Source organism: Crocuta crocuta, unplaced genomic scaffold (genome assembly GCF_008692635.1).
Source record: "Crocuta crocuta isolate KB4526 unplaced genomic scaffold, BGI_CrCroc_1.0 scaffold363, whole genome shotgun sequence".
Lineage (NCBI taxonomy): Eukaryota > Metazoa > Chordata > Mammalia > Carnivora > Hyaenidae > Crocuta > Crocuta crocuta.
Window position 1 is genome coordinate 377764 of NW_027531626.1, and position 19162 is coordinate 396925.

A 19162-nucleotide genomic window follows, 5' to 3' on the forward strand; every position below is an offset into this window, starting at 1 on the left:
AACACCTGGGCCCCTCGGCCGCGGGAGCGGGCCGTGCCCCCTCGGGATCGATCCGCCCGACAGCCGGCTTCCCCGCAGTCAGACCCTCATCCTGTTCTCAGCGAAACCTCTCCCCTTTCCGCCGCCCTCGCCGTGGACTTTGTTTCAGACGCCAGCCCTCCCCGACACTTCTGCATGACCCAAGTCCCTGAGACAGCCGGACGTGTTCGTGACAGTTGTTCTAGAGCGAACACACGGGTCTTTTATAGCGCTGTAAACAGTGTGTGGCGTCCCCGGAGCCAGGTTTCCAAAAGGTTTTGGTGTCGGAGAAGCTGTGCCTTGTTAGAGGCTTTTCATGAAAGCAAGGTACTGTAGTGTCAGAAAAAAAGAACAAATGGTGACTTAATTTTGAAAGGAACAGCTGCATCTGATTATAGCTGAATTGGCATTTTGTTGGAAGTTTCATGGCAGTTATTTTATCGATATCATGAATTCCTAGTGCGTTTCTTTCAAGTGCTATTTTACATGAAGCTTGTGCCCTGTTTGATTTTACTAAATCAGTGTAACAAGGTTGCCTCTAAGTTTCTAAGTTGAAGTGTTAAATAAATGAACAGGAAAACTTATGTAGATCAATTGATAATAAAACTTGAAACAAAGTTTATAAGGTTTTTTTTTAAGGATTATAGTTCTCAATAAAAGCAAAAATGCCATATACTTGAGATTTCTTTTTAACGTTTTTAAGTGGCTCTGTGCACCAAGCACTGTACTATTAGCTGTGTATGTGTTACCTGTTTAATCCTCACAATTACCCTGTAAATTGAAGATACTGTTAGTATCAACATCTTATAGATGAACAAACCGAGTCTCAAAAGATTAAAGCAATCCAAATCTATGCAAATTGCTAAAAAAATTTTTTTATGGAAGAACTGAAGTTAGAAGATGGCTTAAAACATTTTGAAAATCCCTCCTTTGATCTCTGCCTCTGGTTCGCTGAGATTTTGTTTCTTGTAACTACCAAAGAACATTTTTCTATCATACCTCAATTAGGTATTCACTTACATTGTAGATTAGAAAGGGGAAAAGAGCAATCTGTTCATCTGTAATATCTTACCATTGTCAACTGCAGAAACTCTTCTAGAATTTGTTTTGTTGAAAACTGTTTCCTTTGGATTTAAGGAAAAAGGCAGGCATTCATGGTTTTGGGTTGTAAGGACAGTGGAGGTTAAGAGAATTCTAGGAAGGGGACACCTGGCTGGTCAGACCTTGGAACACAGCAGCTCNTAAAAAATAAGAGAGTTCTAAGAATAGCATGCGTTTGTAGAGGGAAGTTTTTTGTTAACTGCTTCATTTTGTGCCACCACCTAGGAACATCCAAGGATCCTTGGTGAGGATAGAGTACCATCATCCCTTCCTAGAGAAGCACTGTTTTATTGCAGTATCCGATTACAGTAGAGTCTTCCGAAGTTTACCGATCAAGGTCAAAAGATGTTTTAGAATAGAAGGAAGATATTTAAAGGTAGATTCATTATAGTGTTTAGGAAGAGAATGCCAGAAAATACAGGGATATTTTATTTAGCACTGACTGAGTGATGGGAATTGGGAGATAGGGTAAGAGGAGAGGGCAAGGAAAACCTAGGTACGAAAAAAAAAGATCTCAGGCTATTAGATTTAAAGAGAAATCAGCTTAGTGTGAGGGATAAGTGACAAGTAGAATTCAGACTTTGTGTTTCATACTTAGGATTTATCTTAGAGTGTCACATGTATGCCTACATCTATTATATTTAAAGCCTCATAAAATATTTTTTAAGTATAAATATTTTCAGCAATCCATGGACCACATACTTCACTCTCATTCTACCGATAACATTTCTATTCAAAGTTATTTTGCTTTATTTCTCCTTTAGTTTTTAAAAGGCGTTGGAATGGGCTTTGGTAACTTTTCAGTTTGAGTTCTGCAACAGAGGAGTTATATGCCAAAACTAGTTCAAACTGAAACAAATTAAATTATTCATTTTCCTTTAAAAATGAATTAAAGCTAAGTTTATATTGTCAGAGTTCTCTTCTGTTTCATATTTTACCTTTAGAATATTGAAACCTTTTGTATCTTAGTCTTAATCCAGTAATTCACATTTGAAACCTATTTATCTCTCAGCTGTCTTTGACAATATAGAATAAGAGAATTTTATTCTCCCTCTTTCCCAGTGTGTCAAAATACTGTTTATATGAACAAATAAAACACTTTGGGTCTGCTTGTTTGTTCAAGTCTTGCTCTTGGGGTTGTGAGTTAAAGCCCACACTGGGCTCTGTGCCGGGCGTGAGGCCTACTTAAAAAAATAAAAAATAAAAGGCAAGAAATGAATTGTCATTAAATCAGTCATCAAAGGTTTCCTAACTCTGGTAAGCCATCAAAGGGCTAGTAATGTGATGCAGTACTATTCCCTTAGCAGCTTGACTTAGCTTCTTAAATATGCCGAAAGCCACTTTGTGCCTGCAGGTGAAGTGGGCTATTTCAGATTGTAGTGGTGCTGATTAAACATTTGATGCCTTGAAATAATAAAGAGCAAATGAAATCCTATTTTAATAAAGTAGTGTATACATGTGGTTTATATAATGACTGTTTATTTTGTATTTTATTCTTTTGGCATATTCAGCTTTGATATTGAATTTTCATAAAGGCCTAAGTGTGTGTGAAGCCACTCTATTTTATTATTTTTTAATTTTTTATTAAAAATTTTTTTTAAATGTTTATTTGTTTTTTGAGAGAGAGAGAGAGACAGAGAGAGAGTGTGAGTGTGAGTGGGCAAGAGGCAGAGAAAGAGGGAGACACAGAATCCGAAGCAGGCTCCAGGCTCTGAGCTGTCAGCAAGAGCCTGATGCGGGGCTTGAAACCACAGTGAGATCATGACCTGCGCTGAAGTCAGATGCCTAACTGAGCCACCCAGGCGCCCCGAAGCCACACTGGTTAAACAGAGAAGAATAACACAGCAAATTTTATTTACCTAATGCAAGGATATTTGAGTTTTATTCATTAAAGCAAGTATTTATTAGATACCAGTTCATTTGCATAGCTCTGCATTCTTGATGCTACTTAAGAAAAATTCCCTCTCCAGTAAGATAATCAGACAGCATTTGCTATGTGATTAATAAAAGGTGTGTTGTTTTCATGTATATTTTATATCTCATTTTTTCAAAGAGTTAAATAATTTTGTGGATGTATTTTTAATTGTTGAACATCCTTGGAAAACAGATAACCTCTTACATTAATCATGTGTATGGAGAAACTGAAATTTAAAGAGTGAACTCACATTAATAGAGCCAGGAACAGAGTTGAGGTGAACTTAGGAATTTTATACTTTCTGCTTTATACTGAGCAGGTTCTCTATTTTGTAATGCTAGTACTAAACCCTTTGGAATACTTGGGGGAAGGGAGGAGGTTGTCATAGTGGGTCTTTGGATTAACCAGACATGACCTGACATGTTTGACATGACTCCTGCAAGTAGACAAGCCTGAGATCTCCTGGGTTATATAGTGGTGCAGGTTTTCTAGGTGTGGTTTGATTACCTGGAGTATACAGAACTTGACAGTAAGGGCCCAGTATGTTATATGAAAGAAAGTCGGTTTCTCAGGATAGTGTATGGCTGAAGAACCTGGCATCAAGGACAGAAATTGTCTAATAGAATCTTTTTATGTTTATTCCTAGTCAGATTATATTTAAAACATTAGAGTTTTGAAAAGTTGTCATGTAATTGTGTAATTCCATATAATTCATTCTTGTGTTTAAAACACACAGAAAATACTTGCCTATCTATATTTTCAGAAGGTAAAGATAGAGAATAGAGAAAATAAATGTCAGATTTGGTATACTTTTACTGTTAAAACCTTGTTGAAAGGACTGATTTCAGACAATTTTCTTGGGCCTAATGATTCTGCTCTAAAGTTTCTATGACTAGAACAAGGAAATAATTATTCTGATGGATGCACATTCACATATCATCACCCTTTTCCAAAAGAGTAACATTATCTTTTATTAAATATGCAATAAACATTTCACATTTATCTTCAAGAATAGTTAGTGACACTTATACTAAAAAGACCAAAAGGCAACCACTGTTAGGAAACGTATCCTTTGCTCTGTTTTTAAATCTTTTTTATTGCAGTTTATATTTTTCCTAATGTAGAATATAGTTAAACCCTATAAAACTCACCTGGTAACTAGATTCGTAAGAAGCTATCCAGATAAATCATCTAGATGATAGTTAAAGAATAATAAGTGGATATTAAATTATTGAAATTATTAAATAATGGAAAAAAGATCTTCCCTAACCTTTCCTGCCTCTTTTTTCTACTATTATATTCCCCATGCCACACCTAATAGTAGTTGGCCTTTTGACTTCTAGCAGATTCTCTATTTTTCTACTGGTTTTCCTCTTTTTTGACTTAAGTACTCCTTGACCTATATAATACCCGTGAAATTATTAATGTGCTAACGTAGCCTATTTTTTCTCTCTGTGGATTAACTGCTCACACTAGGTATCTTATAGAGTAAAACTTTGAGCACACTCACATGTCAGCAGTTGTTCTTTCCGGTAAATGAAGAAAGAAAAATAGCAAAATCTATGATTATCTTGGAGACTGTTTTACAGTTATCTAGGTAGAGCATAGACCTGCTAAACTTATTCATGTATCTTTCCAGCTCTTCTGCAGATATTTTATGCTACAATAGAGAGGGAGAGAAGTAACTGTTGTTGTTTTTTTACATTTTTTAAATTTTTTTAAAAATTTATTTCTGAGAGAGAGAGAGAGAGACAGTATGAGCAGGGGAGGGTCAGAAAGAGACGGAGATACAGAATCTGAAGCAGGCTCCAGGCTCTGTCAGCACAGAGCCTGATGCGGGGCTCAAACCCACGAACCATGAGATCATGACCTGAGCTGAAGTCAGATGCTTAACCGACTAAGCCACTCAGATGCCCCAATAATTGTTGTTTTTTTAAGTGGGCTTTGTCAATGTCTTTCAGTCAACCATCACTAGGAACACACACTTGTAGTTAAACAGGTGCGATTTATCATTGAAGCAGGGAGAACATGCACTGTGGAAACCATGGCATCTCAGAACAAGGGTATTGGAAATAGTTTACTCTAGGATTTGGGCTTGTGTTGGGTGATTTTGAGGAGGATTTAAGGAAGGAGAGTTTTACTGTGGATTGGATGCTATAAGAAAGAAGTGGAGATATTCTGTGATTAAGTATCTTAAATGTGATTTGGAAAGTGGGAAGAATAGAATAAGCCTAAAGGTGTAACTGGTTGAGAAGCATTCATTAGGCTGAAAAGGGAGATGTTTGGCATTTCTCGGCTTGGACAGTGTTCATGTTTTGTCTGGGTGTTGTTTTTGTCTTCATCCATCACTATCATAGAGTAGCCTTATCTGATGCTGGTGTTCTATGAAATTGTTTATGTTCAACAGAACACCTGGCCTACCTGTAATGCTAGGTCAGCTCTTAGTTATACCAGGCCCTACCTGATACTGATAGACTAGGCCAGCTCCTGGGTGTTAGGGACTGCTTTTCTCTTTCTTAAGCTTTGAGGGTCTAATTTTATCCTTTTTTAATTGCAGTGCCTATTATCCAAAATGGCATTTGAATTCTGACTATTTAAGATCTTGGGCAAGTTACTTACTATACTGAGACAATGTTTATAAGATACTTAGTGCCTGTACCTAGTAGGTCCTCAGAAAATGGGACTGTTATTAATTCAGCAATCCTTTTAAATTATAGCTCCTGGAGATTATGTTAGAACATTGTTTTAAACCTTCATACCTAGTTTCTATTACCATTTTTAGGATACAGCTGCAGTGTAAATTGCATTTGGGAAAGAAAGAGAATTATCTAAAGAGCGATATAAAAATCTTTTTGCGACCCTTAGTTCAGAAAAAAAAAACAAAAAAACCAACAGTTGGAAGTCTCCCCCTAAGCTCATTTAGTATCTTAGCTTCTTATTATAAAAGAGATAAAATTAATCTTTTTGTACTCTTTTTAAAAAAATTTTGTTAAAGTTTATTCATTTTGAGAGAGAGAGAGAAAGAGAATGAGCATGCACACGTGCATGTGAGCAGACGAGGAGCAGAGAGAGAGAGAGGGAGAAAGAATCCCAAGCAGGCAAACAGGCTCCACAATGATAGTATAGAGCCCAAGCAGGGCTCAAACTATGAACCATGAGATCATGACCTGATCTGAAGTCAAGAGTCAGACACTTAACACACTGAGCCACCCTGGTGCCCTAATCTTTTTGTACTCATATATGAATGTAATGCAGGCTCTCTGTAGAGAATTTTGAAAATAGAGAAAATGCACCAAGGAAATTAAATTTATCCACTACCCACAGTAAATACGAAAGACTTTAAAGAAGATAAATTATTTGACATTCTTAAGGTTTAAAGAGAATATCCAAAACAGAAATGATTTCTTTATTTGGGATTCAAAACTTTCACAGTTAAATGGGAAAATAAGTTTAAAAAATTGTTTTAATGTTTATTTTTGAGAGAGAGACAGAGCATGAGTCGGGGAGGGACAGAGAGAGAGAGAGACACAAAATCTGAAGCAGGCTCTGGGCTCTGAGTTGTCAACACACAGTCCAATGCGGGGCTCGAACCCACAGACCATGAGATCATGACCTGAGCCGAAGTTGGACACTCAACCTACTGAGCCATCCAGGTGCCCTGGAAAATAAGTTTTTACTTTAGAAATAAACCTTGAAGTTAGAAAGTGAATGCAAATGTGACTTTTTTGCTGAATTAAAACACAGTAGAGTGTCCTTTCAGGGGCGCTTGGGTGGCTCAGTTGGTTGAGTGTCCGACTTTGGCTCAGGTCATGAATCTTGAGATTCATGAGTTTGAGCCCCACATCGGGCTCTGTGCTGACAGCTCAGAGCCTGGACCCCAATTCAAATTCTGTGTGTGTGTGTGTGTGTGTCTCAAAAAATGAACACACATTTAAAAATTTTAAAAAAATTAAGTGTCCCTTCAGTGATAGTGACCTATGAGAGAATTAATCTGGGAGCTATTTTCTGATGTTTCATGGTCCCTGTGGTTTCTTAGTGTTTAGCACACAATAAAGTCTATTGTAGGATTTTTAAAGATACTTGTTACTCTGTTCATTGTGACACTTGCAAGTTGCTAGCAGAAAATGTGTAGGAAAATGAATATATTTGTTCCCGGGAAGCTTTTGTAGGCGTATACTAAGGACTAAATAAGTTAAAGCAGTGGCTTTATATAAATTACATGAGGAAAAATCATGAAGGTACAACTGTGCATGCAGTTCAGGAGTAGAAGGATTTAAATTAGTCAACCAACAAATGTACTGAGTACAATAAAGATAGTAAAAGTAATGTTTACATAATTCTTTATTATTTGAAGTATTGTCTGTCACATGCCCTATTTCATTTGAGTTTTGACATAATTCAGTTAGGTAAGAGAAATGTAATCTTGCTTTTGGCTCAGGGGACTAAAGCTCAGAGAGATTAACTGACTTTCCCAAAGTCATATAGCTGTCATCGGGCTCTGTGCTGACAGCCTGGAGCCTGCTTCGGATTCTGTGTTTTCCTCTGTCTCTACTCCTTCCCCACTCATACTCTGTCTCTCTCTCTCTCTCAAAAGTAAGCAAACATTAAGAAAAAAATTTTTTAAAATGATGAGCGAGGACTTGTGTCCCCATCTTCTAACTTACTACAAACACATATCCTCTCACCACCCCAAACTACTCCTGTTTTGACTCTTTTTGTGGCAAAGTGGGTACTATCACTATATGAATGAAAAGATGAAGTAGATAATTCATAATTTAGTCTAGTATATTTACCTCTATGTATTTATTTGTATTTTTTAAATTAAAAATTTATTTTATTGTTTATTTAATTTATTTATAAATTAAAAGTTTGTTTATTTTGAGAGAGAGTGAGCACAAGTCAGGAAGGGGTAGAGAGAAGAGAGAGAATCCCAAGCAGGCTCCATGCCATTAGTGCAGAGCCCAGCGAGGGGCTCGATCTCACAAGACGTGAGATCATGACCTAAGCTACAATCAAGAGTCAGCCTTTTAATTGATTGAGCCACTCAGGCACCCCTAGACTTAACTCTATTTAAAGACAGATGTTAGTATTTCTGTTGCTTATACAGTAGCACATACTCAAAAATTATTTTTTTCTTTAAAAAAAAATCTTTAATGTTTATTTTTGAGACAGAGAGAGAGAGACAGGGTGAGTAGGGAAGAGGCAGACCCAGAATGCAAAGCAGGCTCTGAGCTGTCAGCACAGAGCCTGTTGCAGAGCTCGAACTCATGAACCATGAGATCATGACCTGAGCCGAACTCAGATGCTTAAGCGACTGAGCCACCCGGGCGCCCCATCACATACTCAAAAATTAAAATAATACATATAGGGAGTGAAAATTCTCTGTCATCTTACCCTTGAGAGTGATTACTAATAAGTTATCTGATTTTGTTTACTTATATACATGTAAGGATTCATTAGAGGAAAAAATGTTACAATAAACTGATCTGTACCCTTTTAATGTATTGGAACTCTCTTTGCATTTGGATATGTTTGATCTTCTCCTGTCTTTTTAGTTGTTAAGTAAACTTTGATTAACTTATATCTAAAGTGCATAGCTATTGTATTGCTTAATGAATTTCAAAGTGAATATAGCAGTCTGAAAATCTACCAGGTTAAGAAATAGAATATGACTTCAAAACCCTGCCTTTGTGATGCTTTTTTCCATCTTCCACTTGCTACTTTTCCCCATCTTTTGTAAAGGTATCTACAAATCCTAACCCTAACACTATAGATCAGTTTTCCGCATCTTTAGCTTTACAGTGAAATCATACAGTAGGAGTTCTTTTTTTTTTTTAATTTTTTTTTTTAATGTTTTATTTATTTCTAGGAGAGAGAGAGAGACAGCCTTAGCAGGGAAGGGTCAGAGAGAGAGGGAGTCACAGACTGAAACAGGCTCCAGGCTCTAAGCTGGCAGTCAGCACAGGGCCCGACGCGGGGCTCGAACCCACGAACCGCGAGATCATGCCCTAAGCGAAAGTCGGACGCTTAACCGACTAAGCCACCCAGGCGCCCCCATACAGTAGTTCTTTTTGGATATGACTTCTTTTGCTCAGTAAATGCTTGTCAATTAAGTCTGTGATGTTGCACTTGGCATTAGTTTTAGTTTTGTTCATTTTCATTGCAGTATACCAAGGATGAGCAGATTACTTATAATAGGCCATTTAGTAAATTTTTTAGTTTATTTATTTTTGAGAGAGAGAATGTGCACATGAACACGCAGGGTGGGGGAGAGGCAGAGAGAGGGTGAGAGAATTCCAAGCAGGCTCTGTGCTAATGCTGGACTCAATCTGATGAACCATGAGATCATGACCTGAGCTGAAATCAAGAGTTAGACGCTTAACCAACTTGCACTCAAGTGCCCCAGTAATTTTTTTATTGTGGTAAAGCATAGATAACATAAAATTTACTGTTTTAATCATTTTAAGTGTACAGTTCTGTGGCATGAAATACATTACCAGTGTTGTGCAACCATCACCACTATCCATTTCTAGAACTTTGTATCATTCTAAACAGAAACTATTAAATTATAACTCTCCACCTATTTCCCCTACTCCATTCTCCCCTACCCTCAGTCTTTGGTAATTTCTGTTCTACTTTCTGCCTGTATGAATTTGCCTATTTCAGTTATGTAAATGGATCAGACAGTATTTTTTTTGTGTGTGTGTCTGGCTTACTTAACATAATGTTTTCAGGGTTCATCAGCCATGTTGTAGTATGTATCACATTTCATTCCTTTTTAAAAATTTATTTATTTTAGAGAGAGCAAGCAGGGCAGGGACATAGACAGAAAGAGAGACAGAGAGAGAGAAAGAATCCCAAGCAGGCTCCCCATTGCCAGTGCGGAGCCAGAAGTGAGGCTTAAACCCATGAACCAAGAGATCATGACCCGAACTGAAATCAAGAGTTGGACACTTAACCAACTGAGACACCCAGGTGTCCCAGATTTCATTCCTTTTAAAGGCTGCATAATGTTCTATCATATATATATATATGTGTATATATATATATAATATGTATATGTACATATACCACATTTTGTTTAATCATTTGTTGATAGACATTTGGGTTGTTTCCATCTATTGTGAATAATGCCACTCTGGACATTGATATACAGATAACTATCTGCTTCCCTGGTTTCAGTATTTTTAAGTATCCACATAGGAGTAGAATTGCTGGATCATATGGTAATTCTGTGTTTAAGTTTTTGAGGGACTTTTCCACGTCAGTTGTACCATTTGTATGTTGCTACTACCGGTGTGCAAGGGTTTCCAATTTATCCACATTAGTTAGTTTCAGGGTTTTAAAAATAATGGTCTTCCTAATGGATGTGAAGCAATGCCTCGTCATGGTTTTGATTTACATTTTCCTAATGATTTATGATATTGAGCATTTTCATTTGTTTATTGGCCATTTCTATATCTTCTTTGAAAATGTCCATTGAAGTCCTTTGTCAGACTGTGGGTTTGATATATTTTTTTGTTGAATTTAATTAATAGTAAATATTTTAAGCTGTCACAGCTACTTAAAATTCTCATACAGTAGGTGTGATCCAGTAAAGTTTTATGTACTAAAACAGGTAGCTGACAATATTTGACCTTTGGGTCACTTCCATAGATTATGTAGTTCGCTTGTAGTTAAAATTATTAGCTAGTAATTTCAACTACAACAGTGAATCTAAGTTGTTTATAAGAGAAATGTGTAAGAGAAACTAAGAACTGTTTTGTGGGCCTTTTGTGTGCTACAGACCATCGGAAGCTTTGGTTTTTCTGCCACAGTTTAGTCAAAAGGGTGATCAGTAGGCAGTAGAGGCTGTAGTTTCCCTTACCTCAAAGTAGTGACGTGATTTAAATATGGTTTCCAACCATTGTGCAGGCTGGTCTAGTTCTCTTTAATAATGCAGGCTCCCAACCAAAATCTTGGAAGCTTTGCCACTATTTTTCCTGGACATGCCCTGGAATTCACATTTTGTCAGTTTAGTTCTATGAGTCTGCTGAAAGCTCTGCTTAGTTTCTTGGCCACTGTTGCTTTCAGAATTGGCAGTTCCTTCAAGTAGAAAAGTGCCCCAAATGCCAGGCCCACCTATTGTTGGCTTTTTTCCTTTCTATATGTTGGTAATTTTTTAAAATAGCCAAACTAATGAATATGAAATGGTGCCTTTCCAAATTTTAGTAATTTTCACTGTTTTGAAAACTCTTTGATACCTTCTAACAGATGTTTTAAAAATTTTTTCTAATTTTTGTATTTTAATCTAATCTTATTCTTGTAATGAGAATGGTAGTTCAGGTGTTACATTCCAAGCCACAACAAATATACTTCTACATAAATATTGAGAGTTTTGCACTTTTTTTTTAATGTTTTTTTTTTTTTTTCTAGGAGAGAGAGAGACAGTGGGAGCAGGGGAGGGTCAGAGAGAGAGGGAGTCACAGACTGAAACAGGCTCCAGGCTCTGAGCTGGCTGTCAGCACAGAGCCTGACGCGGGGCTCGAACCCACGAACTGCGAGATCATGACCTAAGCGAAAGTCGGACGCTTAACCGACTAAGCCACCCAGGCGCCCCAGTTTTGCACTTTTTTAAGAGTCAGATTTATTGAGGTATAGTTTATATGCAGTAAAATTTTAACCCTTTTAGGAATGTGTAGTTAAATGAGTTTTGACTAAGAGTTGGGTAACCATAACAACATGTACTAAATGTTTTATCATTCCAAAAGCTACTTTGTGCCCTTTTGTAATCAGTCACCTTGCCTTTCCCTTAGCCCCTGGCAGTCACTGATCGGATCTGTCCCTATAAGTTTTGTCTTCACTTAGTGCCGTTTATTTATTTTTTAATGTTTTATTTATTTCTTTTTTTAAATAGTTTATTGTCAAGTTGGTTTCCATATAACACCCAGTGCTCATCCCTACAAGTACCCTCCTCCATGCCCATCACCCCCCTTCCCCTGCCCCCCACCCCCATCAGCCCTCAGTTTGTCACTGAGTGCCATTTAAATGGATTCATAGAGTGTGTAACCTTCTGTACCTGGCTTCTTTCATTTACCTGTTTTTGAGATTCATCCATGTCCCTACATTTATCAGTCAGTAGTTTGTTCCTTTTTATTGCTGAGTAATATTCTACATATGGATGTATCACATAATCCATTCACTAAATGGTGGACATCTGGATTATTTCCAGTTTTTAGCTCTTATGAATAAAGCTGTTATAAACATTCATGTACTGGTCTTTAATGTTTTCATTTCTTTAGGTAAATACAAAAAAAGGATTTCTGGGTCATATGGTAAACATATATATGTAAATATCATAAGAAGCTACCAGACTTTGTCCCAAAGTGGCTGCACTTTGTATTCACATTTGCAAGTATATTTGAGGTCTATTTGAATTTTGTATTGTAATTTTAACTGCTTTAAAAAAAAATTGAGGGGGGCGCCTGGGTGGCTTAGTCGGTTAAGCGTCCGACTTTCGCTTAGGTCATGATCTCGCGGTTTGTGGGTTCGAGCCCCGCGTCAGGCTCTGTGCTGNATAAAAAAAATTGAGGGAGGGGATATAGTTGATGTCTTGGAATTTTTTTCCATTCTAAATTAGGTACTTAGTAGGATCTTGTGATTTTAATTTGTAGTTCCCTGACAGCTAATAATGTTGAACATCTTTTCTTGTGCTTATTTACAAGTTATGTCTGTCTTTGATAAAGTATACATTATTCAGTTTTTTGCAATTATATTTTAATGAGTTATTTTTTATTGTATTTTAAGAGGTCTTTATATATTCTGGTTACATGTCCTTTATTTTTAGACATGTTGTTTTGGAGATATTTTCTCCCATTCAATCTGTGGCTTGTGTTTTCATTATCTAACTCTGTCTTTTGAGGAGCAGGAGCTTTTATTTATTTATTTTTTTTTAAAGTAGGCTTCATGCTCTGCACAGAGCCCAGCACTGGACTTGAACTCACAACTGTGAGATCAAAACCTGAGCTGAGATAAAGAGTTGGACACTTAACTGACTGAGCCACCCTGGTGCCCCAGCTTTTATGTTTAATGAAATCTAGTTTTTCAGTTTTTTTTTTCTTAAGGTTTGTGATTTTTTTTGTTCTACATCTCTGCCTAAGCCAAGATCACAAAAAATTTTGTCTGTTTTCTTCTATCAATGATACAGTTTTAGGTTTTACATTTAGGTCTGTGATCCATTTTAAGTTAATTTTTTTATGTTGTATGAAGGTTTTTTTTTTTTTTATATGGAGGGCTGTTATTCTAGCATCATTTTTTGAATAGACTGTTCTTTCTTCATTGACTTACCTTGTCATCTTTGTCAAAGTCAATCAGCATTATGTGTATGGGTCTATTTCTGGATGTTTCCTCTGTTCTACTGACCTATATATCTATCCTTTCTCCAGCAGTCTTGTACTTAAAGTCTTATAATTATTATTTATGCATTTTTTACCATCATACTGACTTATGAAATTCAATTAATATAGCAAATCAACTACCTCTTACAAAAAATGTTAGGTAATTGAGTAATTATTGAACATGTGAATTCATCTGTAATCAGTCATTTCATTTGCACATAGCAGTGTACTCAGTTTCCATAAAACATTTATTTGGATGTTGCCAGTGATAAGTGTCACATACTGCTATTAGGAGGAAATTGGTGCAAGACTCTCAAAAAGTAGTTTATTGATTTCTGGTGGATGGAAATGAAATATGACTCATTAATTCTACCCCTTAAACTTACCCTGGAGAAATTGGCACATATACATAAGAGGACAGGTACAAGCATGTTTATTATAGCATTATTTGAAATACTGAGACACTGGAAATAACCTGGGTATATTTTAACAGAAAAATAGTTGAACAAATTATAGGATGATAAAGCATACTATATAAAGGGGCACCTGGGTGGCTCAGTTGGTTGAGTGTCTGACTTCGGCTCAGGTCATGATCTCACTGCTTTTGAGTTTGAGTTCCCTGTTGGATTCTGTGTTAACAGCTTAGAGCCTGGAGCCTGCTTTGGATTCTGTGTCCCCCTCTCACTACTTCTCCCCCACTCATGCTCTCTCTCTCTCTCTCTCTCTCTCTCTCTCTCTCAAGAATCAATAAGCATTAAAATTTTTTTAAAAAGGATACTATATAGAAGTCAAAATGAATGAAGTAGATCTCTGTATGGCAGCATAGAACTCAAAGGCAATGTAAAATTTTAAAACAGTACAAATAAAATAGGAACAATAGAAAAACATGTACTAGAAAGATACTGAATATATTAAAGTGGTTTCTAGAAAGGAAAGGAGCATGGGAATGGTCAGAGGCACAAAAAAGGAACTTCTTTTTTATCTGTTATTGTACTTTGAAAAAATGTTTAAGCAAATGTGACATTGTTATTCCCACTACTCAGAATGCAAATGCTATTTTACTACTTTCTATAATTTTCCTCCCTTTTTTCAAATTAAAAAACGAAAAGGACATGTAAATAGGTTTTTTATTAAAAAAAATAGGAGGGTAAGCATCCTAATAGTTTGAATTGATATATAAGAAATTATTTTCTTAAGTTTATTTATTTTGAGAAAGAGTGAGTGGGGAGAGGCACAGAGAGAGGGAGAAAGAGAGAATTCCAAACAGGATCCACACTGTCAGCACGGAGCCCAGTTGTGGGGCTCAAAATTATGAACCATGAGATTATGACCTTAGTCTAAACCAAGAGTTGGATGCTTAACCGACTGAACCACCAAATAGCCCTTGTAACAAATGCTTAATAATTTCTTCATGTGTCATTATCAAGTATTTATTGAACACTTATTCTGGCCTGGAAACTGTGAAATACTAGCGGCACTATAATTAGTAAGAAATTACCCCATCCCAGGGGCTGAATCTAGTTAGTGATTCATTTGGGGGATGATGGAAGGAGTAGGTAGTACACATTCATAAGGGGACAGCATTACTTAGTTGTGTGTAGTACTTACAGTAAGACTTCATATTTGTTAATTAAGTGAGTCATGATATTTTACTGGCTTTGAAATATCAGATAATATTAAGGAATGACATGGGAATTGTTGTTTGATTAAATGGGGACATAAGTTGGGAAAAAAAGGAAAACCTGGTTCTGATAAATAATTTCCATCTTTACTGTATCTCTGTGCCCCTTTGCAGATTCTAAAGACTAAGAAATTAATTTTTAAAAATAATGAGATTTGCATATAATTGTTATTACTTTACATACATATACTTGATGAAAATATTCTACACACATTTTGATTATGCTGAATTTTTAGGTCCTTTTTAAGCTTAACTTGGATCAGGAATTAAATGTTGTAAATCAGTCATTTGTTCCAACGAAAATAAACATTTACTAAATGCCACACTTGTAATTTCATGTATCAGTTCTCATGATACATTCATTTTTAAAATAAAAACTAATTCAAAAAGGAGGCACCCAAGAATGAACAAATTACATCTGATTTGAGTACCCTTGGGTTGGTTAAACCGTGGGGTTTCCCCCCATTGTTGAAATCACATTTATATTTGTAACTGTATGTATTTTAAATATCATTTATTTAAAATAAATTATACCTAATTAAAATTTCTTTCCATAGTACAGCATTTCAGTGGTTATAAGCATCAGTACCGTGAGATGATAAACAAATACAAGGCTTACAACCCTAAAATTTTGAGCAACTTTGAAGTCTATATCTCTCCTTTTGGAAATCTATACACATTAAGATGCTAAAGATACTAAGAAGTCATATAGTAATATTTCTCAGACTTATTTGATCACAGTTATCTTTTTCATATATCACCTAATAACAGCATGATTTGGGAAATGTTAATATATTCTTGTATATAATGTCTATTATATATACAAATAATTATTTCTGTTTTAAAGCAGGACAAAAGGAGCAAGCTGTGGAATGGTATAAGAAAGGTATTGAAGAACTGGAAAAAGGAATAGCTGTTATAGTTACAGGACAAGGTAAGATTTTATTTACATTTGGTAGCTATACCAAATTATATTCCCATGATTGCCCTTATTTCAGATCCAGCTAACTTACTAAAAGTATTTGACAGATTTTTAAGTGTTATTATTGATGTGTGTAGACTTATAGTTAATGCTTTATTACCTATGTTCAAACTTGATTATGATCAAACTCCATTGCCTATAGCAGACAAAAACCAGCATATTACTTATGTCCTCTTTGGACCCACTGTTGGAGATGTTTTAGCCTCATTTTTAGCTCTGTTTTGAAACTGGTCCTTCCCTCATTGTCAAGGCAGGGAAGGAGCAGTTAATCAGACTCCCTTTTGTGTTTGTGGGTAATGCTTGACTGCATGTTAGAATATGAGCTGTAAATGTCTTACTTTGATTCACACTTGACGTTTTAAAACTAAAGCAGTTATTTTTCATCTTTCCTATCACCTAAAATAAAAATTAGAGTCCGATATTATCTTTAAATATGTAGGAAGCATTTATTGCACATGTGCTATGTGCCCAAGCATCATTGTATGTGCTTCATATGTGTTATCTCTTAATTTTCACCACAACCGCACACTCTGAGGCTGCTGCTATTATCCTTACTTTTTACGTAAATAACCTTAAGTACAAAGAAGTTCGGTAACTTGCCTAAGGTCTCATAGCTAGCAAGTGGTAGGTAGAGTCAAGATTTGAACCCAAGCAATCTGACTTCGAGCCTGAATTCTAAAATACTATACTGTGAATATTGTGTAGTATGTGGGCATCACTATTAAGTAAGTAAAATACTTTAGTTATCATAGCTAAAATAAATTCAGAAGGAAAAATTAAATATTTTGAGAACCTTAGTCTTATGCATCAATCCACCCAGTGGATGTTTGTTATCTAGTTGGCTGATATCTACTACTTATATCAGCTCACCCCCAATAATTACAACATGTCTGATATCTGCCAGGTTTTTTTCTCTGCCCTTTTTATTTTGACTGCTTCTCTAGCTACTACTTACTTTGACTACTTCTCTGGTGTCCTGCAGAAAAGAGAGCAGAATAGAACAAGTAAATATGGAAGGTTAGGCCTTTGAGACTTTTCACCAATTTATGAGCATTACTTTATGAATTATGTACAGAATGTATGTCATTTTGTCAGTTGTGCAGAAGAAGAGCTAGAAGAAAATGAATTATAAGAAAATTAGTAGTGGGACGCCTGGGTGGCTCAGTCGGTTGATCGTCCGACTTCGGCTCAGGTCATGATCTCACTGTTGTGGGTTCGAGCCCTGCGTCAGGCTCTGTGCTGACAGCTCAGAGCCTGGAACTTCCTTCAGATTCTGTGACTCCCTCTCTCTCTCTGCCCTTTCCCTGCTCATGCACTGTCTCTGTCTCTCAAAAAAAAAAAAAAAGTAAAAAAAATTAAAAAAAATAAAATTAGTACTTCACTGAATCGAAAATGCCTTTGATTGTATCACTAAGAGAAAATGTGTCAGTTAAAATATGACACATTCTTTTCTCATCATCACTTTGAATTTGACTTTTACCTTGTTGAATGTACTGTCTTCATCCTATTTAGACAAAGCTATAACAGCAATATTAATATCAATGACCAACTTTGTTCATGCACAGGCAGTGAAAAACTGTGGTATGTCTGCAGCCCGGCTGATAGCTTGAGTAAGTTGCTACTGGTTGTAAAACCCATCTCAATTTCAAAGATTTTTAAATGTAGGGAGAAAGATATGCCTCAAAATCCATGAATTAACACATGAAATCCATGAAATACAACAGTAGATCTGAAAGCATCAAAAGGAATGAAACTGAATTTTTAAAGATACTGTTTTCACTATAAAGCCTGACTCCCCATGAGATTAGTTGGGATAATATTTTATCTTCCTTTCTTTTTTATTAAGTTTATTTATTTTGAGAGAGAGAGAGACACACAGTGAAAGGGAGGGACAGAGAGAGGGAGTGAGAGAATCCCAAGCAGGCTCTGCAGTTAGAGCCTGATGTGGGGCTTGAACCCACGAACTGTGAGATCATGATTTGAGCTGAAACCAAGAGTCAGACACTTAACCAGCTGAGACACCAGGGTGCCCCAATAATATTTTATCTTGAAGTAATATTAGTAGGGAAATGTAGATGCTTTCATTTTTTTCCTCTTTGTTCTTTCAGGTGAACAGTGTGAAAGAGCTAGACGCCTTCAAGCTAAAATGATGACTAATTTGGTTATGGCCAAGGACCGTTTACAACTTCTAGGTATCAGTTAATGAATTGTATAACTAGAATGAGATGTATTTGAAATGTGTGTTCAGTGAAACTTTAATATTAGATGGAGATAGATCAAAGATCTTAAAAATGTGTTCTAGGCTTTTTTCCTAACTTAAAGAAAATTTCTGACATATACAAAATAACAGAGTATAATGAATTAATTATCCATCATTCAGCTCTAATAGTTATCAACTCCTAGTCAGTCTTGATGTATCTATATTCAAAGGCTGGCAAATTACAGCCCATGGGCTAAACCCAGTTCACTGCCTATTTTTATAAGATGGCACATAGCTACTCATTCCTGTAGAGACTGTCTGGATGCTCTGATGCTACAGTGACAGTGGAGTAGTTGATACAGAGATCATAAAGCTCTCAAAGGCTTTTGATATATAGCTTTTTAAAATATTTTAATATTTACTCTCTGGCTTTTTACAGAAAAAGTTTGCCAACTCTAGTATACACACACACACGACAAACACACACACACGCTACTCACTTCCCCCCTTCATATTATGTTGAAACAAATTCTCGACACTTTATTTCATTTATAAGCATCTCCTATTTTACTTCTTTTTTTTTTTATTTTAGTTTACTGTCAAGTTGGTTTCCATATAACACCTAGTGCTCATCCAAAAAGTGCCCTCCTCCATGCCCATCACCTCCCTCCCGCTCTCCCCTACCCCCATCAATCCTCGGTTTGTTCTCAGTATTTAAGAGTCTCTTATGGTTTGCCTCTCTCCCTCTCCAATTGTATTTCTAAAAAAGATACTTGAAAAATAAAATTATCAATGGGGTGCCTGGGTGACTCAGTCGGTTAAGCGTCCGACTTCGGCTCAGGTCATGATCTCGCGGTTCGTGAGTTCGAGCCCCCCATCGGGCTCTGTG

At 36.3% G+C, this 19162-nt stretch overlaps 1 protein-coding gene across 1 annotated transcript in view; it reads left to right on the top strand.

The window, feature by feature from the left end:
• The window catches only part of SPAST (spastin), a 55041-nt gene that overhangs the window by 488 nt on the left and 35391 nt on the right, over nucleotides 1-19162 (top strand). The window contains exons 3-5 of the mRNA XM_077772796.1: nucleotides 15942-16025; nucleotides 17639-17683; nucleotides 18182-18265. Coding sequence (XP_077628922.1) covers nucleotides 15942-16025; nucleotides 17639-17683; nucleotides 18182-18265 — 213 coding nt within the window. The remainder of the gene's footprint in view (nucleotides 1-15941; nucleotides 16026-17638; nucleotides 17684-18181; nucleotides 18266-19162) is intronic.